The 26,034-nt window shown below is 47.0% G+C and overlaps 2 protein-coding genes across 10 annotated transcripts in view; both read right to left on the bottom strand.

Annotated features, from left to right (window-relative positions):
- LOC143035883 (uncharacterized) overlaps nucleotides 1-26,034 on the bottom strand; it is a 241,077-nt gene that overhangs the window by 103,687 nt on the left and 111,356 nt on the right. The window contains exon 6 of one of the 9 annotated variants that reach the window (XM_076203008.1): nucleotides 289-828. The exons of 5 other annotated variants lie outside the window; for them this stretch is intronic. In XM_076203008.1, coding sequence (XP_076059123.1) covers nucleotides 304-828 — 525 coding nt within the window. In that variant the 3' untranslated portion in view covers nucleotides 289-303. Of the gene's footprint in view, nucleotides 1-288; nucleotides 829-4,221; nucleotides 16,666-16,729; nucleotides 17,745-18,530; nucleotides 19,038-26,034 lie in introns of those variants that run through there. 3 more of the 9 variants (XM_076203011.1, XM_076203022.1, XM_076203013.1) reach the window with 3 other exon arrangements.
- On the bottom strand, nucleotides 20,803-23,531 carry LOC143035889 (uncharacterized). Its single transcript, XM_076203056.1, has 2 exons — nucleotides 23,075-23,531; nucleotides 20,803-22,124 (listed from the first exon to the last, which is right to left on the bottom strand). Exons 1-2 carry the CDS (start codon nucleotides 23,084-23,086, stop codon nucleotides 21,684-21,686), a joined length of 453 nt encoding a protein of 150 aa, XP_076059171.1. The 5' UTR covers nucleotides 23,087-23,531; the 3' UTR covers nucleotides 20,803-21,683.

The following is a 26,034-nucleotide window of genomic DNA, read 5'->3' as shown; positions in this document are numbered from 1 at the left end:
TACCACCACACCAAACAAAACAACTCTTCTCCTGCCAAACGTGCGAGACGTCTGTTCTGCCTTGACCAACTGACACTTTTGCTTCTCCTCCTCCTCCTTCTCCTCCTATGTCAAATCCTTCCTGCTACGTGCGTGCCCTGCGGCCTGGGCAGCCCCACCATCCCCCTTTCGTTAACCCTTCCGTCATGCAATAATCACTTTCAAGGCTTTCTTCTCGCCCCCACTTTCAATTTGTACTGACTTGCTTAGCCTTGGTTCGAGCGCTCGCCTGCTCGCTCGGACTCCTACTTCAGAGCCCGACTCTTAGTGGGGCTGCTGGGCAGGGTGGGGGGTACTCGTATAGCCACCGGGATGGTGGGCGGCGGCGGCTACGTTGCTGTGGGCGGAGAAGGCAAGGGCGGCGGTGTGCTGCTGTGGTGGCTGCGGCTGAGGGGGCTGCTGTGGTTGGGGTTGTTGCTGCTGCTGCTGCTGCTGCTGCAGGCCGTGCGGTGAGATCGTTGTCGTTGAGGCGGCGGTGGCGGTCAGGCTGTTCGGGCCCGTCCCTTGTCGGTGGACCGATCTCAGGTGGGAGTTGATGTTGCTCTTCTGCGCAGCGCGATACGGGCATAGCGGGCACCCGTACGGCTTCTCGCCCGTGTGCGTGCGCAGGTGCGTGGTCAGGTTGTCGGAGCGGGCGAAGGAGCGGCCACAGATGGCGCAGTGGTGTCGCTTCCGGGGGTCAGGTGCTGCCGCGGTCCACTCGCCTCCACCTGAACCACCTGATCCACTTCCTCCCACGCGCCGGGCCAGGACCCCTGCCACCTCTTCCACCACCGCCAGCTCGCCCAGCTGCCGGAAGAAGAGGATCATGAGCTTCCGGTGAACACGATCTGCGTTGCCAACTTTTTTTTTTAACTCAACTATGAGCTGCCACCACCTGTGAACAACCACAACAACTGCCAACCGCACCAACGAACTTACGTCTCCTCCGAGTTTCTGGCCGCGGAGAGCGACAGCCTGTCAGCACGTGGAGGTGGCGGGAGGCCACTTTCCTCGCCACAACACATTTTCTCTCATGACAAGATACCCGCGCTTGATCCAGCGCGCGCACGAGCGCACATACATACGGTCTAAACATGTAATTGAACGTGCATATTTGTTCACATACATCCTTTATAAATTATTCACATAAATCTGACTCCCCCCCTCCTTAATACATCTTCACTGTTACATCAACGTCTACATGCATCCTTTCTCCTTGACAATCCCAAAGCATGTTATTTCATTCATCTCTGTTACAACTAACATCTGAACTTTCGCCTGTGTATCCTCTCTTGTGCAACTAGGAAAAAAGAAAACATTTCATTAGACCATATCATCAAAGCGCACACATAGAAACCCAAACACATCCTAATACTTGACCCATCTCTTCCCGACACTCGAATTTCAGATCATAGTAACAATCACAGTAGATGACACTTGCCTGAAATGTCTCCACTGCCGTTCTTTGGAGATACAGAAAGAGACGAAGAAAGAGAGAGAGAGAGAGAGAGAGAGAGAGAGAGAGAGAGAAGAGAGAGTAGATGAGAGAGGAGAGACTTATATCAGGTAGCGACATGACATTTTTTTAACCATTACTCGGATCGACGTCCTTTACAGATTTCAAATCTTCGCATCAGACCAAACAACTTTCATTCATCTGAAGTCTCTGAACCAGTCAGATTCGACTGAAGCCCCCAATTCCCCCGCCCCCCGAAATCCCACCCAGCCGAAATACGGCTTCAAACCCCCTCCCACGTCTTCAGCTGAACAAAATCTTTGGGGCTAACCAAAACAAAATATGTGACGTAAGCCATCAGGCTGGAAAGGTTTAAGTTACACCAGAGGCTTCTCCAACAATTCCTTCCCCCAACAAACCTAAACTTCCTCCCCAAAACAAGTCCTTTGGCTCCAAAAATCTCATGCTCCCTCCCCCTCTCCCATTTATAGGGTGTTGACTGCAGGTTTTATGTAATCAAATTTTTTATGTACTTTAGTGGCATCCCTACGGACCAGAGTTACTCAGCAATCTTTTATTTTTGGAAATTAATATCCACAATATATATATATATATATATATATGTATATATATATATATATATATATATATAAAATAACAATAACATAAATATATGAAAAATTATATACTAAAACAAATTAAAAAAAAAATCCAACTACATTCCCTCTTTAAATTCCTCATTTACCACCTTTGTGACCACTTCGGTGGACAGAAGCGCTGGTTATCGTCAACAGCCCCATCATCACACGCACTTCAATTCTAGCCAACGCCTGGTGATTTTATTTGGTCGGGACTTCGACCGACCGAAACCCTATTTTGCCCCCCCCCAACTTCAATTGATTAAAATCGTGTGACGATAACCAGAACAATGCTTTTCAAGTGTGCCACAGTGATCAAAAGAACCCAAAAAAGTCTGACGGATGTGGCGCCGCACTGTACATAAACAGTGAAGTATGACAGCGTCCATTAAAAACAAATAAATAATTAAATGAATAAAATAAATAAACAAATAAATACAATAAAAATCATAAAATAGATGCAAGGGAAAAAATACAATGGCGGGTCCAGCCAGACTGCTTCAGCGGTGTCCACACTTGGGTCGCGAACATGTGATCAACACGAACCGACGAAGTGCGATCACACACCTTATATGTTGTGGAAGCTGTAAACCACTCTGTGTCTCGTTTCCAGTTCGTCGCATGTTGACGTGCCTCTGTGGCCGCACTCTTTGCCTGTGTCCACACTTACTGTATGTCTCAAACATGTGGAAAACATGGCAGAAACACGGTTACGATCCATCCTCCCAAACTGAAACAAGGACTTGTAGATACATGGTGCCTCGTGTCGTCTAGTATGTTGGCGACAAGTGTGTAACACTTGTCTCGCAAACATGCTATTGGACGGACTGAGGTGCTGGGCGACTATCGACTCTAATGAGGTTTTCCACCTCCAGAACTTTTTCCGCCGTCAAATCATTTTGGCAAACTGTTTTACTTTAACAATTTACACAGAATGTCATCTGATAAACTGGAGTGGAAAAAATACTGTCCTCCAGCATTATCAGATTCCTTCCCGACAGTTTTGGGCTACAAATTTGCTCCAACAGTCGGGGGGGGGGGGGATAGCACAGTGTGATAAGGCTTTAAGGCTCAGTTGACACATGTCGCATGATAGCGCAGGTATACCACATTCTATTTTTTGGTAACATTGTTAGCAACAAGTAGCAAACCACTTGACTTGTTCCTCTGCTTGGGTCATGAAAACGACGGAGGTGGACGAGTACTGGGGATATCGCCGACATTCTTCACTACATTTTAGGTATTATCACACTGGGCCATTTCCCCCCCGACTGTTGGAATAGATTTGTAGCCTGCAGCTTTCGGAATCTTGATATGCAGGAGGGAAAAAAAAAAATCCTCCAGTATATCAAATTAACTTTCTCGTAAATTGTTAGAAAATATAATAGTTTGCCATCGCGATTTTACGGCGGAAAAGGTTCTGGGGGTGGGTGGTACCGCCGATTAATCGGATGCTGAAGGAAAAATAACCCAGTGTGATACCCTATTTACCCCTCCACCTCAGTGTCTAAGCCCTACAATACCGTGGAGGCACTGAATGGACCGGTGACAGACTGTTTGAATCAGGCAGCTGTGGGGACACATCTCACCATGAATAGGAACTCTCTAGGTCGAGGCACTGCAGACAGATAGCTGCATGAAATCATCCAAGTCTGCCACAACGTATATTGGTGAAATGTGGCTCATCTTCTCAATGCATTTACTCTTCGTTGTAGTTGACGCCATCTAGTCTATACCATCTGACACCAAGATACGTGTGTTAAGAGTCGTGGGCAGCTGTGACTAACTTTATACTCATTCTTCTGGTTACCACCAAGCGATTTAACTAATGGGTGTTGAAGCCTCACCCATCACTTTGTGTGTGTGTGTGTGTGTGTGTGTGTGTGTGTGTGTGTGTGTGTGTGTGTGTGTGTGTGTGTGTGTGTGTGTGTGTGTGTGTGTGTGTGTGTGTGTGTGTGTGTGTGTGTGTGTGTGTGTGTGTGTGTGTGTGTGTGTGTGTGTGTGTGTGTGTGTGTGTGTGTGTGTGTGTGTGTGTGTGAGGGGGTTAATTTTGGGGGCAGGTGGAGGCCTTTGGACGGGGTGATTGGATAAATAATACAAAATGGATACTGCTCGAACATGTATTTTTACCGAATAACAAAACGAATGCAACAGGAAAATGCAAGATCATTATCACCAATCATCATCATCGTCGTCGTCGTCGTCATAAGCAAATCACTATATACACAACACATGAGCTGCCACGAGGGGGGTTAACATTCTACACATAATTATCACTACAAGGCTTCTACAACAATTGCTTGGGTGCTGGAGTGTGGGAGGTGGGCAAGGCTAATGGGGGGAGGGGAGAATGTGTGTGGGGGAGAGAGGGGGGAGAGATTGACGAGAGGGACGGACGCAGTCTTACTGAGGGAAGTGACACTCTGGGTCGAGTTCGGAGTTCGGTACTGCAGGAGAAAAGGACGAAGACGGAGGTGGATGGGAGATGGAGGGCGAAGGTCAAGAAGGGGGGGGGGGTAATTCAGGAAGGGCTGTCGACACAGGAAGTTTGGCTTATCACAAGAACGGCAATTATGAAGAACTGCCTGAAGAAGTGAATCAGGAAGAACTACCTGAAGAAGTAAGACGGGTGGTGGGTACGAAGTTCGAGAACAACAAAAGGAAATTTTGCGGTTGCAGAGCAAGTCTGAATATGGTCGTAGTGGTGGGGGGTGGGGGTGGTTTGAGGAAGAACGGGGGTGGTAAAGGCTTCTGATCTGCTTAATTATCATATGTTTACTTAACTGCCTACTTAGTGTTTACTCATTTCTTACTTAGGGTGGGGAATGTTTTATCACTGGTTGGCTTCGCAGCTGGTGATGCACAAAAATGACACCAGCTGGTGGGTCTGCAGTCAGCTTTATTTGCTGGCGAAAGAGGTGGGGGGGGGTGAGGGGGGGAAATGTAAGAGACAGAAAACAAAAGAAAGCAGACAGAAGAAAGAGTTGAGAGAGAGAGAGAGAGAGGGCACAGAGTAAGAAAATTAAAAAGAGTGAATAGGAACAGATAGGAGAAAAATAATCTCGATTTTCGAAAAGTTAAAATGAAAAACTGGTCATGTATGTGCGCGGCTCAAGTGGATGGATGAATAATTAATTTGATATGACAGTACTATGGAATGCTGTTGCATAATGGGGTCTACAACAAACACACACAATAAATACAGTCTGCAACATACCCTTCTTCCTTTCTCCCTAACAAGAACATTTGCATCTCATTCTTTTTACACGTGACCATCCCCACATTCTTTAGGACTGTGGAAATCGGACTGCGGGGCAACAGGCCTGTGACATGGCACAGGGGTCAAAAAGGGTCAAAGGTCCCTGTTGGGACCTGACCTGACCTGACAACTGTGGCATTCACTGACATGCACTTGGCACCCACAAACCCTAGTAACACCCACCGCTTCATATACGAGCTCTCCTCCAGGAGGGTAACAGCTATCAATCACGAGTCTAGCACGTCATCCAATATTAGTGAATCACAAGGTATAAGGAGGTGGGTATTTGTAATGGGGGGCGGGGGTGAACTCTGAGAGCCAATTACGGGATGGTGACTGACCCGTGTCAATCAGGGTTCCAGGTCAGGTCAGGTGACTTACTGTACATAAGAACATAAGAATGAAGGAGACTGTTAGAGAACATAAGGCCTATACTTGGCAGTCCCATGTCCATTACCACCTGTCATCCCCATCCGTAAAGTTGTCTAACCTTTTCTTAAAACAACCAATTGTTTTAAGCGCTCACTACATCGTTACCGAGTCTATTCCATTAGTTGACCACCCTATTGGTACACCATTTCTGGCCTATTTCCTTCTTGAATCTGAATTTGTCCAATTCAAATCCTTTACTGCGAGTCCTGCCCTGCTGTCTTAATATGATGACCTTGTTTGTCACCCTTGTTAAAGCTTTTGATCCACTCGAACACCTCTATTAGATCACCCCATACTATGTCTTTACAGTGTTCAGCCCCTGTATCATTTTGGTCATTCTCCTCTGTATCTAGTGAACTGACATCCATTCTATAGGACGGAGAACAAAACTGTACCACATAGTCAAGGATGGGTCTAACTAATGCCAGTTTGATAATTATTCCTTCACCCTTCTGACCCCAACGCTGAAAGAACCTTCTTCTGATCGTGACCCCATTCCCCAAGGGTGTCAGCCTCCCATTGCTGAATAAAATTGCTTCTCCTGTGACCCGCAACACACGTCGAGTGTTGTGAGCATCAAAGTGAGGAGCCTACGCCAGGAGGTGCTGAGCAGCTTCAGCCGAATCCGCCACTTTTGCCCTACGTACTATATGCGCTTTGAGGACTGCTACGCAGGTGAGTCACTGCTGGGAATCAGAGAGGAGTGCGGTGCTCGAATCCGAAACTAAGCGAATGCGAGACCAGCACGTTTCCGATGACACCACCAGTTGTGTCATCTTGCTTCTGTCAGTAGGGTGACTGGTGTTCACCCTAGACAACACACAGAAGTGGATTTTTTTTTTGGGGGGGGCAAAGCCCCACCATCCCCTGCCCTCCTGAAACTATATTCTTATACGACAATTGTCTTGCTGTATATGTCAAATGGAGGCTGTAAGCTCTTTGTGAATTTCTACCTCCTTCATTATATAGGGCCATGAGCTAAGAATAGCCCATTAACACTCCTATTCCTTCTGTTCACACACAAGGAGTCGGTGTCCAACTTGAAGGAAAACCAGTTACATGTTATCCAATTATGGTAACAAAATGACCAAGATGCTCATCACCATTTAGGGGTAGCAAGAAAAGGTGGAGGAGGCAGAGGAGGAGGAGGAGGAGGAGGAGGAGGAGGAGGAGGAGGAGGAGAAGGAGGAGAAGGAGGAGGAGTAACAGCAGGAGGGGGAGTAAGAGGAGGAGGAGGAGGAGGAGGAGGAAAGAGGAGGGAAAAGAGGGGAGTACATTGCAGATTGAATTTCTTTCACCCCTATTGCACACATACAACTATGCAACATCACACATATATGAAGCATATCTTAATGACTGTACCCAGGTAAGATGAATGGGCAGATTAAAAAAAAAATCAACATAAGCAAATGAAAATTAAACCGTTTGTATGGTACATTATATATAACGAACCGAACGAACGAGAGAGAGTGAGAGAGCGAGTGAGAATGGGGTAGGGTGGTGCTGAGGACTGGGGGTATTCGCTGCAGACTAAGGATTGTGGCAAATATTCTTCAGCCTTGTGTGGCTTCACTCAATATACACATATTCTTCTTCTGTCAAGTGTTGCCTTCCGTGCGGTACGCAATGCCCTTACGAGTGGGTCGACCCGTCCGTGCCCGTAGGGGGAGAAGGCTTTAGGCATTCCATTCTGGTTCATACCATTTTTTTTTTATTTTTTTTTTTCTGAAGGTATCCTGGCACGAACGGGTCAAGCTTGGGCGGGTCTATTTTTTTTTTTCCTATGTTGTTCCCATCACTCAAAGCGTGTTTCTATATCATGGAATATTTGTATCCTTTTTTTCTCTTTTTATTTTCAACTTGGCATAACCGGACTGCCTTGCCATATGATACTTCGCCTCTGATAGGCAGACTACAGCCGTGCATGTCCGAATGGCATCGCTGCAGTGCAGCTGCCAGTTTATCAATTAGAGAACTGCGTGATGGCATTCGGAAATGCTCTCTGATCACCCAAATCAAGGGTAAATCCCGAGGCAGCAGGGCGGTTTAGAGAAAAATCGCCAAGTCAAATAAAACGGGGCATACAATATGTGTTACTGTATCTAATGCAAAAAATGCAACATGGCACACAAACAATCGTGATCTGTACTACAAAATATGTCATCATTTCCCTTGGCTCAATCATAAAATACTGATATGATATTCTCGACATCTTTTGGAAAAAAAAAAGCTTGACGCAGAGGTTAACACCAATTACTCGATCACACATTCGTCATACAAAAATCGCTTGAGCAAATTTCAAAGCGGCGAACTGCTGTTGTTTCCCACCAAAAGTCACTGACGCCGACACTATTGTTGTTGTTGGGTCGGCCCAGAGCCAGTCCGGCGCACGTAGTTAGGAAAGCATCGGCTACCCAATTATGTCAACTCCTGTAACAATGATGTTAGTGACGTGTGCATGCGATGCACACAGTGATCGGAGGTCAATAATACTGACCCAATGCAGATTGCGAATATGTAAACTTGTACATAAACTGCTGTACTAATGCAATTTTACTCGTTTCGTTGTAACACAGCTACTATACAAAACAATAAATTTATTAGAGAAGGTGGTTACATTTGCAAAATTGAGATTTAAGCGCATATCATTATTTTACGACTGTACTGTTTTTATTTTCACTATTCTTTGAAGGTGATGCTGACCACAGCAAACATGAATACTATATGGAAATTATTGCACATTGGCTACATGATCGTTGGGATGGCATTACGACGGCATTGGGAGACCGATGATTTTTGTACTATGAAGCCGAGTTCGGTGGGGGTCGCATCCCTACACGACAGTGTGTGTTTGTGTGAGGGAGAGTTCACCAACAGCGGGAGGAACAAGTATCAGGCATGCGTCTCACACAGAGCAAACTTTTTGGGGCACAAAAGTCATGTCCAGCAACTTCTAAGGTTGGGGGAAAATATAAATTTGCTATCAAATGTAGAAACACAGATTTAGTCTAACAGCTTTGTATTAAAAAAACAAATATGTACAGAACTTTGATTTCATTTAAATAATTTAACATTCTTTTCGAGGATAAATCTCTACGTAAATAAAAGATCGGTGCCTTGAAACCGAAAAACAACAACAAAATATCGAATTCCGTGCCATTTTTTCTTCTCAGAGAAGCATAAATAATATCCACTACACTAGTTTTGCTGATAAAAAGAAAGGAGTGAGCGATAGCGTGTGTATGTGTGTGTACACGCATTTTACTACAGTGCTGGAGCGTGTGACACCACTGGGACGAAGGACGGGCGGATTGGCGTCGTCATCTTTGTCGTCATCGTTGTTACCATGCGCACCATCCCCGCTCCTTCGACCGTCCGGGCAGTCACTACACATGTGGTTCTGTGGACTTGCCAAGGGTAATCACTTCCTTCCTCTACTTAACTATGGCTTAGTTTACATAGTACGTAATCGTAAGAAAAAATTATTCTGCTTAACTGTAATACACTAAGGAACTCCAAAGTCTATGTTGAGGGTGTGGGGGGTTGGGGGCAGGGGCAGGGTCTTGTACCCTATAAAATCTACTTTGAACCTTGCAATTCATGGCAGGGTTGTGAATTAATCATACCGGATGTAAACAATAGTTCTGGTATGTGTATGTTACTGGCGGGGGCAATGAATGGAACCTGGTGGGCGCTTGATATATTCACTTTGTATTATCAGAGGGGAGGAAAGACCGTTTGGGCTTTTTTTGCCATTTCATCTAGGGCGAGTGTGAACTTAAGAAATGAAGCAATATCTAGCTTATACACATGAGTATGCGTGCGCATCTACGTGTGTGTGTGTGTGTGTGTGTGTGTGTGTGTGCGTGTGTGTGTGTGTGTGTGTGTGTGTGCATGTGTGTTTACATGGATGACTTTTAGAGGACCTGAATGTCTTGTTTTCCTCAGTTCAGGCTCAGTGGTTTGTCCTCAACTATCCAAGAGGTTGATCTTTCTTTCAATCACTACATGGTCAACTATCTTGCCATGTATTGGAAACTGAGTACAACTAACAAAATTAATCACTGCCAGTTCTTCTCCAGTTCTGAGTGATCTCTCTTACACCCAAACATGATCAGGCATCTGTGTGTGTGCATGCGTGTATACGTGTGTGTGTGTGTGTGTGTGTGTGTGTGTGTGTGTGTGTGTGTGTGTGTGTGTGTGTGTCTGTGAGTGCGCAAGCAAACAAAGGTTTGTGAGCAAGTGCTTCCAACATGAGCATCTTAAAAAATATTTTGCTCAAGTAAAGAAGAAACAGCCCACTGCTCGCTTACTCCGATTGACTCCCAATGCATAAATAACAGGACTGAAGTGCATGATTTTCTTTTTCAGACAACCAACACAATGATATATTTCTTCACTCCTGAAGGAAGGGAAGGAGTGGGACAGGGATAGGTAATGAGGAATTACAGGAGTGATTATATCAACCTTAGGCTGATATATGATAAAAATTATATAAACAAATAACAATGATAAAAAAGGATTACCAAATTTGTGGGACTAATTGATGGCATGAAATTCTGCTGATCTATTCTACAGAACAATTTTAATGAGAAATGAGAGGGGGAGAGGGGGGCACTAAGAGAAAGGATTGTGATGAAGAAGTGTGTGTATTTGTGTATGGGCAAGGGAAAATATGGGTATAGGAAACGTATTGCAGGTGCAATTAAAATTATATATATAAAATATAACAAGAAGTTAAAAGCATATGGCTACTGGAATGGAAAGGAAATAGAAATGGGGAAAGGATTTTTTTTTCAGTGTACATTGTCATGTCGTTGCAGCAAGTGGGAACATTGAGGGATGTGGCAAAAATAATCAGGATATGGTACATGGTATGGAGAAGAGACAGCCGAGGATAGGGAGAAAAGAATACATAGATGATCAATGCAAAATCTTAGGGAATGTGAAGAGGAGAAACAAAGTGGATTGGGATAAATGCCCAAAGAATAAGCATCGTTTGAGTGTTTGCATGGGATTTGAGGAGTGGAGGGGGGGGGGAGGAGTCGGCAGTGGTCTGAACCATTGCTCATGGGCTTCACTAGTTCCTTAGATCTTTGTTTGCAGATTGCAATGGTTTGTGGAAATGCATACAAGGAAGTCCTGGGGCAAGGAGACATGAATTTGCGAGACAAGAAGACAGACAGACAAACTGAAAGAAAACAGGATAAAAAAAAAACAAGAGACTGACAGCAAGAGATATCAAAAGTTTGTGTATGCCATGGCTCAAAATATATAAAAGAACAAACACAACAACATTTGATAGGCTCTAATAATTCTAATTAAAGTGGCCTACTCCTTCACATCTCAGATTCACATTTGGGCATAAGATAAATACATCCATCCCAATTTTTTTTCACAGCACTGAACGGTTCCACGTGTCCTCCCCAAGGGCTGCCAAGAGCTCCTAGGGGCATCCTACATGCCCCGGGATGAGGACTCACTTCCAACATCTTTAGCACTTCAAATTATCCTTCAGCTACGTAGAACCAGGGTTCTATTCAATCTAAGTGTTAATTTAAACAACACTTTTCATCATAGATGAAACAATTTATCACAATAATCCAAAGCATATGATCCTTTGTAGGTTAATCACTATATCCCAATGCCACCAGTTCGCAGCAGGGTGGGGTGGGGGGAGCGAAGCAGGTGCATGTGGAAGAAGGTGGGTGGGTGGGGTTGGGGGTGGCCCGACGGCTGGCGACCAAACTCAAGCGACGGTGAGCGAGGGTGTGGAAGGTGTCTTGATCCTTTGGGGGATGGCATGAACGGGGGTGGGGGCAGCGTGTCACCCAGTCTCAAAGGGCCACATTTGGCCTTAGCATCCACTGCCAATGGTCCCTCCTGCTGACAATGGTGAAACTGGGCACTTGCAAGAGGGTGGTGGCTTGAAGGTTTCAGCTGTGATTAATGGAATAGGGTTGCTGCAAGTTAGCAGCAGGTCAATGGTCCTTGTAGCGGCTGGCAAATGGGAATCAAAGGTGATGGGGTACCAGCTGCAATGTGCAGGTGGGAGGCCTGGATTGGTAATGGGTAGAAGGCATGACAATGCACTTGTGCAGTAAGCTGGGGAGCTGAACAACTGCATGTAAATGGCAGAAGCTAACAAAGCTTTCCAGCAGCAAGGTGGTAGTATAAGTTCTGCATAATAATACGGTGGCGGAGGCAGCAGTAACAGGATGTGGTCTGGCATGGTAAACCAAGATGAAGATGATGTGATGGTGGTGATGTTGAGACAGATGAGTGGTGAAGAGTCCCAGTGTGATGAACTTGACTGGCTGTGGTATATTATATAGACGATGCTACGTATGTGGAGTATGGAGGAGAAAAAAGGTAAAGATGTGAGGTGTATTTACCTATTTGTATATATGGGGTAGCTGTGCTAATGGGATCCTATCTCTGTCTCTCCATCTGTCCAAATTAAACTTAAATTAATTAATAGTATCCAACTTTGTCTCCCAATTTGTTCCATAATATACGTGTGTTTTTTGTGTGTTTTATTACAACTGTTGAAAATGAATTTTTGTATTTGTATCTACATCATCTGATATTGACAAAAGCTAGTTACAAAGATTACAAGCTGGGTATGAGATGGATATAGCACATACCATCCATGGTGAAGGGCTAGGTGGATGTGATCTGGTGCAAAGCAACATCTAGTGAAGTGGGTTGGGGTTGTCATCTGACCAACAATGGCAGCTCTGTTTGGTACTCTATTGTACTTGATTTGTATTCTAGAACTGTTGCCCCAAGATCACATGGTGTCTTCAGGAGCCACAACAGTATGAAGACAGAAGATTTTATGCCTTAAGAGTTCAATGACATTGGGTGATCTTTGGCTTGTCCCACACTGAAAGGTGAGAGGCTTGTGCCAGGATGCATTTAGTTATGTGAAAACAGTCATTTTGGCTCTATGTGTTTGAGTTAACCTGTACAAGTAACAGTAACTAGTGATCACTGGAGATTGAACTTGGGTTGCATGGCACACTCTGAGTGCAATGTATTATGGTGAGACAATAAGGAGATGGGTGCAAATCACACAAATCATGTTGTTAGTAAACAACCAATGCTGGTGGGGAAAAAAACAACAACCTGATGGTTGATAAGACATGTGTGGATGTGGGTGTGTATTTACCTAGTTGTATTTTACGGGAAGGGGAGCTATGCTTGTGGTGTGTGTTCATGTATCTGTGCCCATGTGTTTATGGAAGATGAGAAAAATGTTCATGATGCACAGTGGAGGTGTTAGAATTGATACATAGTATTTCTATGAATACAGGATCATGTGGGTCTGATATGATATCATGAGGTGAAGTTCAATTTTATGCATGGACAGGTGGAGCTGAGGATTTCCACTGCATGCTCTCGCTAACCAAATAACAACATTTTGGTACTGATACTACATGGTACTGTTTCAGTTTGTGATGGGAATGTGTAGTATGTAATATAAATGGCATAGGAGAATGCTAGCCGAGTTGTCCATAATGTCAGTATTATGTATGGTGTAAGTGTATGACAGTGCTGTGTTGTTGATAATGTATGTGATAATGATGATAAAATATGATATGATCCCATGTCAGCAAAATGTATGTGGTGGTGAGGGATGATGAGTGTTGAGAATGTGACTAAATGCTAACTGTATAGTGCACAATAGAAATGGATCAATTGTGAGTTGCTCTGGTTTATAGTGGTGTAGTTGGGATCCCTCGAGATGTGAGTTACAAAGGTTCTAAAAACTGTTACAAATAATGCCTGATGGGGGTAGCAAGCATAGAGTGGTAGAACAACAGTGATGAACTTAAGGGAGTGGGTAATGGTGATGGAAATGTAGGTGATCATGGATAATTTTGCCCAGGGCATCCCTATTAAAGTATAATTAGAGTAAACATTGATTTTTAGGATCATGTTGCCAGAAAAATTTTCATGTACTTTTTTTCCTTGGGGATTTCTTTAAGTGTAGTGGAGCACCCCTGGCCATGTACTGAAAAGCTGGGTAGCACTGTTTACATGATAAATGTACAGGTAAAAGTGGAGGTAGTAGGTAGTTTTCCTTACCAAAGGTAATGGGACACTGTAATCAAATTTATGTGACAGTCACAATGCAAGAAGTTCTGGGTCTTGGGGTCAAGTTATAAAGATGTGCTGCTTCTACTCAGAGGAAAGGATGGGAGGAGCAAGGCACATGGCACACGGCACATGACACACAGAGAGGGAGCAGAGATGAAGCCAACATGTGAGCGTTAATGTCTAAACCTGTTGCATTTTATACATTTGCATCCATTCATTTTATTTACTGTATTATTATCATTACTAGTTATTTATTATCATTATATCTCTTTTTTTTTTCTTTCTTTTGGGTGGGGGGGGGAAGATTATGATGTGTCACAGCTAAGCACCTCCTGGTGAGTTCCTCACCTTATCATTATTCATTTTTGAGCGAAGACCCAAAAATCTGTGACTGTTTGGTACCTTGTCTATTGTGAATACTTGAACACAAAGCATGGCAAAAGTGCAACTACTGTATCTCCTTAACTGTAAATAAAGGTATAGTAGTTACATTTATGTCTGGCATGGCATTTAGTATATCTCAACAGACAAGAGCAGTCACAGATTTTTGGTGGAGACCTGTGGTAATAGCAGGTATCATAAAACTAGCAATGATAGTGGTTGTGTAAAAGAGTGTCACTGGTGTAGTTGATATTTTCTTGGTAGAGGTGAGATGTGATGGAGGGCATATAGACCTATAACATGTAAACAGGTGCCATGGGTATACTGTATTAATGTATGAATGGTGGAATTTTTTTATTATTTTATTTATTTATTTTTTATATATGTATGTATGAGTGGTACACGAGTAAAAATGTGCTGTGCAGGCACATGTGTGTGGTGCGGGGAAATGTACCTGCAGATGTTATGATGACCAATGGTAAAGCTGGCAGTGAGGCTGTACAACAGCATATGATGTAATACTGGTTCTGATGGGTTGGTGTGGTGGTAATTTGAGTGATTAAAAAACTGGTGATCAATAATAATGTTCATCATAGTTGTGATGGGTTTGTGGTGCTGAAGGAATGTGACTGTGACATTAATGGTGTATAGTGGTGATAGACAATGAGTAATGATGAAAAATTGGGACACAATTGGTGGTTGTGATGCAAAAATGCAAATTGGGGATTGGGCAAGCAATTGTGGTGCCACTGATGTCCAGTGTGACTTGTATCCATTTGGTACAGTGCCTTTAGTGAGTGGTGTGATCCTGTATGATGTACAAAATACAACCAGCACCTGTGTTTGCTATACACACATGGACTAAATGCATAACCATATTACACACTTTCCAATGAACCATAAACTGAGATTGCCCTCAGTCAAAGCTTTCACACTAGGCTTCCCTTAAGGATTGTCACAAATGGCTAACCAACTACCCTCCTTGGCTGCTCAAGCATATGAAAGGGCAACGGTTTTATATTTCAACTGGGGATGGACCAGTTGGAATTGCTGAGAATTGGTGAGTTTATGTGAAATCATTATGAATATAAAGAGAAAACATTCTGGGCTCAATGGAGAGCAAGTCAAGGGTCAGAGCTACTTAGCATTTGTACTGAACAGCAGTGCATATTGTTAGTACATGTGAAAGTGCACATAACCCCTGACCCAGCGGGAAAGAAAAGAAAAAGGAAGGAAAATAAAAGAAGAGAGAAAAAAATGGGGGGGGGGGATAGCAATAACCTTTTTAAAATATATAGCATGAGTGGGGGTGGGGGTAGTAATAGGAATGGGCATGTGCATTTTTCAAAATTAATCACATGGGGGCACAAAAAGTAGTCATTAATAGCACCAAATGTGTGCTGTAAATACAGGAACTAGAGGTCTTGTCTTGCACGTTACTCATAAATGAACATGTGCTGGGTGTATCTGCAAGTGTGTATGTGTGTCTGTGTGCATATGTGTACGTGTGGGGGAAGAATGAGTACATGTGTATGTGTGTGTATGTTGTGGTGATATGGCATACAAAAGGCCTTTGGGTGAGGTAGAGTTGGTGTACAAATACAATGCCAAGATCAAGCAGGGTAGAAAGATGGGGTGGAGGGTTGTATGGGTGACATGGGGGGGTGGTTAGACTGAAAGGGTAATCACAAAGGTGAATGCAATGAAGCCTTGTCATCTGGCTAGGAGGGATGGACTAATGGTGGTGGTGAAGGTAGTGGTGGTGATGATGTGATGATGTGATGATAATGATGATGATGAAGGTGGTGGTGGTGGTGGAGGGTGGGGTGGTGGTGGTGGTGGTGGTGGGGGGGACTCTGGTCCTAGACATCGAAGGGACAGCCAGGGTGAACGTTGCGGATGTGCAATTTGAGATTGTTCTTCTGGTTGGTTCGCCGCTCGCAGTAGGGGCATTTGAACGGCTTCTCGCCGGTGTGAGTTCGGATGTGAAGGCGGAGGTGGTCACGCCTTTTACTCCTTCTGCCGCAGAAGGGGCACGTGAGTCCGTCCTCGGAATACCCTTCCTGCGGCAGTGTCGCCGCCGTCCCAGCTGCCCCGTCGCCAGCCATCTGCATGCACTCGTGTGCCATTGGTAGGCCCGTGGAGGCGGCAGCTGCGGCGGTCGTCCCTTGCAGCCTGGCATGCGGCACAAGCCGAATGGAAGCAGCGGAGGAACCCGTACCGCCGCCGCCGCCGCCGCCGCCGCCGTGTTGGGCGGCCCGCTGGAGAAGCCCGAGTGCCCGCAAGACTCCTTTGTCGTCACGACCTGTCGCCGTCGTCGCCGTCGCTGCCACCGCCGCCGCCGCCGCCACCGCCGCGCCGCCACCACCACACTGCAACACAGACCACCACCGTCAGCAGGAGCCACAATGAAACAGCCCAAACTTATCAAAGGCATGCACGCCCCGCCCACAGGAGGGGCACAGCTCAGCAAGGGGACAAAGGCCAGGGTAGCGGCGAGGTGTGGGTGCACACGGAAACATTCAACAATAAATATAAAGGAATATAATTCGGTTTAGAATGAAACGGAGGCTGCTGGAGAAGACAGGAGGCTGCGGGGGTTCAGGGGACTTGCTACTGGTCCGCGTAGGTACACGAGCAAAGCGACAAGGAGGAGCAGGAGGAACAGCAGGAGGAGGAGGAGGAGGAGCAGGTAGGAGGAGGCTGCTTCTGCTTCTACGGGAGGCTCCTTGGCCGGCATCACTACCACCACCACCACCACATTTACCGTCACCACTGTCACCACCGCCGCCGCTGCCGCCGCCGACGCCGCCGTCGTCATCGTGATGACGATCACCATCATCATCTTCATCCTCGCTATCATCATAAAAATGACCAACTCATCCCGCTGCTGTGCAAAGCACACGTCTGCCACTTTTGATCAAGGAGGAGAAGAAGGAGGAAGAAGAAGAGGAGGAGGAGGAGTAGGAGGAGGAGGTGCGGAGGAGGCCGCCCTTCCTCCTCGGCGACGTCGTGCGGGCGTGCGTGCGGGCGCGGCTCAGAGGGCGGAGGGGTGCACCCTGGCGGTGTGGGTGTGGAGCTCTTGCGGCGAGGCGGCCACGAAGGGGCAGTGGTTGCATCGAAGGGCGCGCTTGGCGTGGGACTTGAGGTGCTTGGCCATGCCCGAGCGCTGCGCCGAGCGGTGCGGGCAGTACGGGCAGCCGTAGGGCCGCTCCCCGGTGTGCGTCCGGATGTGGATGGTCAGGTGGTCACTCCGCTTGAACGTCTTAGAGCAGAAGGGGCAGGTCCGCTTGAGGTGCGCCCCGGCGCCCCGCCTCGACATCACCGCCGTCGTTGCCGCCGCCGCTGCTGCTGCCCCGCCCACACCGTCGTCGCCAATGCCTGCACCTGCCGCTGCCGCCGCTGCCGCCGCCGCCGCCGCCGCCGCCGCCGCTGCTGCTGGGCCTTGTTGCTGCAATGAGAAGGGCGAGCCTTAGATGGGTGTGTGCAAAGCTCCGGGGGCACAACTGCTGCTAGGGCAGGGCGTGGATTACTCCTCCTGTTCTCCAGCCCCACTACGTGTACAACACCATGGCTAAGGCAATCCTCACACTCTAACTACATCTTTTTTTTAAGGACCCTACGAGGAGGTCCTCCTTCTCCTACTCCTCCTCCTCCTCCTCCTCCACCTCGGCTGCTGCTTCGGGGATGGATGGATGGATGGATGGGGGGTGGGGTGGGGGATCTTTCCAGCACCTATACCAAAGCACGACCATCAAGCTATTCAAAACACACAAATGTCGACGTTATGACGTCACCGTCTGTACACGGCACAGGAAACTTACTCCCACAAGTCGTCGGGTTCCTTACGCGCCGTCGCTCTCTCGCTCCCCTTCCATCTACGGGGGAAGGAAGATTCCGCCCCGTCTCTTCTGGCCCCCTTCTCCGCGAGTCGACGACTTCATCTCTCTTTCTCTCTCTCTCTCTTCTCTCTCACACTCTCTTTGCGGTTTTACGTATTTTAAACAATGTGACCTCATGGCAGCTCTAAAAGTAAGGCAGGGGGAGGGGGGTGTCATTGCAAGGTCATAAATTACTTCAACTAATTCACTTTGAGAAACATGTGCTAGGCATGGCAACCTAGGTTAACAAAACTCGCAGGTGTCCGTTGCAAAAGCACTAAGTACCGTCTCTGGGGGGAGCTGGGGGAGGTGGGGGAGAGGTGTGTGTTTGTGTGTGCAGCACGGAGCAGGCAACAGGCAGCACCCGGCCACTACTGCTGGGCCGCCGACTGGCCTTCTGCGGGAGGCAGATGTGGCTGCTGCGACTCCTGCTGCAGCAGGTGCGGCGTTAGCTGGCTGGCTTCCTGCTGCTGCAGGTACTGGGCAAGGAGCGCCGGGTTGTCCCTATGGTGCCGCCTGACATGTCTGTCCATGGTGATCTTCTGGGCGGCCTGCTGGGGGCAGTACGGGCAGCGGTACGGCCGCTCCCCGGTGTGCGTGCGAATGTGCATCTTGAGGTGGTCGCTCCGACGGAAGGCCTTACCGCAGAAGTGGCACTGCTTGTTAGCCGTCGCCGCCGGCAGGCCTGCTGCCGTCAGGGCCGAGGCGCCTCCACCGCCGCCGCCGCCGCCGCTGCCACCGCCGCCAACGACGACGCCGCTGCCGCCGCCACCGCCGCCCACACCCGACGAAAGCGAAGTGGTCGACGGTGTGGTGAAGTCACTGATGCTCAGGGCGTCTCCGCAGGCGCTCAGCAACAGACGCTGCAAGAGAAACGGTCACCCTCAGACACGTGGCGTTGTTCCTCCTCCAATACCAGCTTTTATTTCTCCGAGTGGCACTCAAGATCGCCATGAAACTCTGGTCCATGGCTAAGGCACTTGTTACTCACCGTGTCTTCGCCTTGCCACCTGTTTCCAACAAGTTCCTTACACTACACCTCTCGCTCGCTCTCAGCCTTTCTCTCGCTCTCTCTCAGCTGCCGCCACGTCCCCGCCGATCATCCTGTTCAGCCGAGGGTGCGTCTCTTTCAGTGACAACTCTGCACCATTTCCAACGACAACATTCTTCGGGGGGTTTCGGGGGAGCTCCTAGTTACCTGCAACTTGCCAATACTTGCCAACAAAAGCTTACTGCTACAACATGCATTCCTCCTGGTGTACACACACACACACACACAGGAGGCACCTCAACCCCCACCTCACCATTTCCTTCACATCAAGTCTCCACCCATCCCTGTTGCCCGTTTATCCCATTCAAGTGCATTGCCGTCACAATATATATATATATATATATATATATATATATATATAAATATATATATATATATATATATATGATTTAGCAAGTTCTGCCACTCCGCCTCGAACTAGGCTGTACGACTGCTTACCACAAGGCAATGACGTTACCGCATTACCATCCTGATCGTATAATACATATATATATATATATATACACATATATATATATATATACATATATATATATATATATACATATATATATATATATATTCAGCAGAGGGAACACCTACTCCTTTAAGGGTCATGATCTGCTCCGAACGAGGTCGCTCACGATTTTTTTTTTCCTTACTCTGGTTAACGCCAGGCAATTTCATCATCAAGTGGGTCCACCCCTGCCAACCTACCCCACCCTCCAAAGGGCTGAAGTGGGTGATTCACGACGCTGTGCTCGTTACGATCCATATACAAAAATACAAATTTTCTAAGGCCAGTAAAAAATAATATATATACAGTATGTTATATAAATATATAAATAAATAATAACAAATTGAAATAATGCCGAAAGAATAGTCTTCGAAGGTCAGTTACAAAAAATAAAATAAAATAACGCCGAAAGAGCACGAGTTCACGGGTGACTATTTTCGCCTCTTCCCCGACTTCCCTGCTTTCATCACCCCAGCATCATTCGCCCCCCATCACACTTCACCGGAGTACTTTCGTCGACGACCGACGGACCGCCATAGCATAAAAATATGTTTGCAAAAGAAGGAGAGGGCGCAAGATGGATGCAGAACCTTTTTAGTCTATGCTTGGAGTGCGCAAGGAAGGCGGATCCAACTTCACCAGAATCCACCTAGTAAAGCAGTAATAGTTTTCATTCTGAGTCCATATAAAGTTTATATATATAATATATATATATATGTGTGTGTGTGTGTGTGTGTGTGTGTGTGTGTGTGTGTGTGTGAGAGAGAGGGGGGGGGTAGAAGTTCCACAAATAGAAAACAATTAATAGTTGATGGATACTGGACAAATAGATACTTTATTAGTTCCTAGGAGTTAGGATGGGGAGAATCTAGTTTATGCACAATGCGACTGTGAACCCATTAGGCAACATAAGTAATAGTTGTATTGTCGCCCATTTACCAACGTTTTTATCCTTTGGGATAAAATTATGCCTTTGATTAAAGAGCTCTCCAGCTGTATGCATGGCTTGTGAGATGGAGAGACAGGTCTTGTAACGCAGAAAAAAATGTGAATTACAGGGTGCTAAAACTAAACACACAACCACCTTCTCACGATTTTATTAATAACCACTGTAAAAGACAACAAACAGGTCCATTATATAAATTCCATACCCTCTTCACACCAACTCCAATAACTACTGATAATCACAACTTGCATCTCGGGCCACGTGTCGCGGGCACACCGTGCTGCCTGTTGCATGCAGCCTCCGCTGAGGCGAACGCCGCGCGGTGACGTCATGTCGCCAGAACTAGCAGAGCGTCCGACTCAGTCCAGTATTCAGTGACCCAGTCTTTTAGGGAAAAAAAAAAAAAAAATCTCCCATTCATGTGTGAGTAACTGTGAACTGTGAAAAAAAATACAAGTGATTTGGTTCTTGAAGTGTTAAAAACTGAAGGCACAGTTGAACGTCACATACGAGGTTTGGTGTGGTGAGTGAGAGGAGGGGAGTTGGGGGTGAGGAGGAGAAGGAGGAGAAGGAGGAGGAGGAGGAGGAGGAGGAGGAGGAGGGGGAGGAGGAGGAGGGTTGGGGCAGGTGTGCGCAGAGGCTGTTGCAGCTGCTGCTGCCCTGTGGCCGGTCTACAACTAAGGCACGACTCAGTACGCCGCGAGCGGGGCTACTGGAGGCCCACTCGCGAGAGAGAGAGGTTATTCAGTCAGTGTGTCGCGAGGCGCTGCGAGTGATAGCCCTGACAGGAGGAGGGAGGCACTCTGGGCACGTGTAGAAAAAGACTTCCTCCTCCTCCTCCTCCTCTTAACACTGAGATCCCTTACAAACTAAGTTTCTGAGCAACGTGTGAAACACTGGAACTGCGCAAGGCACTGATTGAAGGCACGGGTATGTCTGGCTGGGGGTTGGGGGAAGGGTTGTGTATATGTGGGTGTGGGGGTGTCACAGAGGGAGGTGGGGGTGGGGGGGAGGGACTAGGCGTGCTTCTTGCGCACGTGCTGCATCATGTGGGTGTGGTCAGGCGCCCGGTAGGTGCAGAAGCCACACTCGATGCAGAGGTCGTTGTGCATGGACACGATGTGGCGGTCCAGGTCGCCACTCTGTGTGGCGCGGTGGGCGCAGTAGGGGCAGCAGTACGGCTTCTCGCCTGTGTGAGTCCGCATATGACGGTTCACGTCCGACTTCTGGATGGCGCGGTAGGAGCACACCGAGCAACTGTACGGCTTGTCCTCCGTGTGTGTCCGAATATGCCGCTTCAGCGTCGACTTGTGGATGTAGTCACGGCCACAAAACGGACACTTGAGAGTGGTGAAGGTTTTCAGTGCGTTCGGGTCACTACCAGGCCCCGAAAGGTCCTCCTCCTCCTCCCAACATGCCCCTGGCGGACCCCCGACGTCCGCCGTCTGGTGGTTGTACTGCAAGAGAAAACACCGCCGTCAATGTAAGTCCTGTGTGGTGCCGCCGCCGCTCTCCAGCAGCCCTCGCCTCTCTCACAAAAAGGGCATCGTCTTTCCACCATCATACCAACATCTACCACCACCACCACCACAAACTGCCTCGCTGCTGCCGCCGTCAGCTTGGGAGCGCGTGCAGCTGTTCTGCCACATCACCACTCAACCCCATCACAACCGTCACTACCACTACCACTCCACCACCACCACCACCACTGCCGCCGCCGCCATCGCCACCTGTCATCTATTGTAGCCTTGGCCCGTGCTAACAGCTGTTCAAGTCCCGCCATCATCAGCTGTAGCCACCACCACCACCTCCACCACCCTCACCCGCGATTCGCCAGTAGACTCCCTGGCCAAAACTCGCATTTCCTTTCATTATTATTATCTATTTATCTATTTTTTTGTGAATTCATGGAAACAGGATCAAAGGAATGAAGAGCTTACGTCAGAGGGCGCTTAGCCTCAGCAAAAGGGGTCACCTTTACCCCTTGTCCTCAGATAGCCAAGGCAAGTGGCAGTCACCAGAGACAGGGTGGAGGATACGAGGAGAGACTAAGTCAATGGACCGTGACAATATCCAAGACTTGATGTATACAGTAACAACACAACACACCAAATCCAGTTGTAACACAGCAATACCACTTCAGACCACTTCATTCATCTGATCAAGACCTCTTGGGCAGTGAAAGTGGACATGCCAGGAAGATTTGTTTATTTATTTACTTACTTTATCCTCGAAAAAGACTTTCTGATGATGACACAGAAACCAGTCCCAAAGAAACGATTCAGGTCCCATCGGGATGAGAGTCGCAAGATGCCTTGCCACGTGCGCTGGCCCAGGAGCGCAGGGCGCCTCCCCCCCCCCTAACCCCCTTGGGTCACGATCGACTGTTCCTCTGTTCAAAACGTACCTTTGCGCCCATGAAGTGATGTCTCGTTTGGAGTCCACACTACATGACGATGCTGTCACCTTTCCCTCGTCTGCTAGGACAGCCCGGGGAAGTAACCTCTCCTCGGTACAAGTGACATGCGGTCAACCGCAAATGTTACGTGATGCAGGCCCTCGTCCACGTGACGTAGTAAGTACCACGTGACACTGGAAACGTTGACTTCAGTCTCATGACCCCTTGTGGGCGCGGCGACTCGTGGGCAAGAGACACCTCTCCTAAGGGGAGTGTCTAAGGACTACTCAAAGGGTCTTGTGCTCAACCTTCGGTGGTACTCGGCAGGCCCTCAAGGAGGACCTGCCCGCAGAAGGGCCTCCCTCTTCTTCTTCTTCTTCTTCTTCAGGTCTGGTCCTCTCCGTCCTCTTTCGGCAATGGTGATGGCGAAAGTGACGAAGATAAACGACAAACCGAGGCGACAACGACGACAGAGACGAAGACGACGGGGGGCGGGGGGGCGACAGCGAGTGTTATGGGTTTCCTCTCAAGGGGCCGGGGGAGAGGGAGTGGGAGTGGGGTAGGGGGGTGGTACAAATGGACTCACATAGGTCCTCCTTTCAACTCGTCAACTGTCACTTCGCGCACTCCAAGAAACAATGATCATAAGCCCCAATGACATTCAGAGTATAGGTAAACAAGGGCATACAAAAAAAAAAAAAAATAATAATAATAATAATAATGTGGGAACAAATTAAACACTACGAATAAAATCAAAATTAAATAATACTACGACAGAGAGCTTACAGCCAAGGCAAGTGGTAGTCGTGAGTGCTCGTTGAGACTGAACTTCGGTGCCTTTTTAAGAGCGATTCAGCACGGCACAACAATGGCAAGATCAAATCCAGTATTAACCAGTTTATTATTTAACTATACCTATGCATTTATATATTTCATTTATTATTATTCATATTATTATAATTTTTATCTATTTTCCTTTATTATTTTTCATTGTAATTTTCCCGTATCCGACCTAGTTATGGACCAAAAGGTCTCCTGTCGGCATGCTCCGCTTGCTCCTGTTCAGTACTTCAACATTTCATTCTAGCTAGTCGTAGAAGATTTGATTGGTCGGACCTCTGGACATGTTAGGAAATTCATTCCGACGACAGGAGACTTTATTTACGTACTGTATAAAAAATATTGCAAGGGGTAATTCCTCAGTTTGTAGTGTCGTTTTTAAAAAAAATTCCTATTACTAAAGAATTTTTACCTTACACACACACACACACACACACACACACTCATACACGATATATATCCTCTTTCTGAACCCTATTACCTGTATGTAGGGAAGGATTCACGATCAGTGTACACTAATAGAGTTCATGTACGCACACACACACACACACTCGTGGCGCAGTTGGTAGAGTTCTCGGCTGCCACTACGGCGGTCCGGGTTCGAATCCCGCCTAGGGCTGAAATAATTTCAGTATCGCTGCGCTGCGGGTTGTTACTCCAACTCTCGTGGGCGGGGAGTTGGGAGTGTGTGTGTGTGTGTGTGCGTGTAAGGCCACAGCATTACCCATAGGTCGGTTATATATGAGCTCTGAGCTCTCCCCCGGGAGGGAAATAGCTGCCGATCACGAGTCCAACACGTGATCCGAAACAGGGAGGAGTGGGGGGGGGGACTTCAAAACACTGCAAAACCCCTAAAGATGGGGGATGGATACGTGTGGTGGGCATGATCACAGCATTACTCAGTGATCGGCGTATACGAGCTCGAACTCTCACTCGGGAGGGTAATGGTTGTCGATCACGAGTCTAGCACGTGATCCAAGGTACAAGATATGCGAACCGATGCACGTTGTGCATTTCACATTTGGAATGACACATGCACTCTAAACCATATATATATATATATATATATATATATATATATATATATATATATATACATATATACACACATACATACATTTATCAACCGCAATTCACTTTAATTCTAAGCCATCAACATCAAGAAACACAAGGAAACATACATGCATGTATGTCTCCTCGAGTTTCTCGATGTTGATGGTTTAGAATTAAAGTGAATTGGGGTTGATAAATGTAAATCTGTGCATTGGGACCCATTCAGTGTTGTGTGTATAACACACACACACACACACACATATATATATATATATATATATATATATATATATATATATATATATATAACAGCTACGGGCCGAACAAGATCTCTTTAGTCGAAGCTCTGGGGACGGAATGTCATCCGGTCCAGCTGCATCCTCCGATACCAAATCTAAAGACAGTTTCCGGTGCGAGAGCCTTCCTGCGTACGCACGCATGCGCACCTCTAAAACTCGGATCATCATTGTTATTATTGTTACCATTATTTATTTGGATGGTGTGGGTGGGTGCTTGGGAGAGCGATCTGCCTAACTCTCTTTAATGTTTCTCTGGATCATTAAAACCGGGTCCACACTTGTTGCATTTCCACGTATCGTATCATCTTTGCGTACTACCTAGTGCTACGATACGGTGCAACAGGGTATTGTACCCACTTGTTGCGTATCCGCCTGCTGTATACGGATACGCAACAAGTGGGTACAATACCCACTTGCACCGTATCGTATCACCAGGTAGTACGCAAAGATTATACGATACAAGGAAATGCAACAACTGTGGACGCGGCTTTAGATGACGCGTCCGTCACCTGGTACGTTTACGAAAAATACACAAAAAGTATACAGCACTAATAATGTCCATTGCCGTATCCGTTACACCATATCCCTGTCCGTTACCGCAGCCTTAAAACCATGGCCCTGTCCGTTGCGGTATCCGTTACCCCATGTCCCAGTATCCGTTACATCATATCCCCCGTCTGTTGCCGCATCCGTTACATCATGTCCCTGGCCGTTACACTAGGTCCACTGCCGTATCCAGATGATTAGCGTGACGGGCGTGCCTTCCCCAAGCAGCTG

Source organism: Oratosquilla oratoria, chromosome 19 (assembly GCF_046742065.1).
Source record: "Oratosquilla oratoria isolate Oo_2021 chromosome 19, ASM4674206v1, whole genome shotgun sequence".
Classification (NCBI taxonomy): domain Eukaryota; kingdom Metazoa; phylum Arthropoda; class Malacostraca; order Stomatopoda; family Squillidae; genus Oratosquilla; species Oratosquilla oratoria.
Note: the sequence above shows the minus strand (reverse complement) of the source record. Positions and strands in the feature narration are given on the sequence as shown.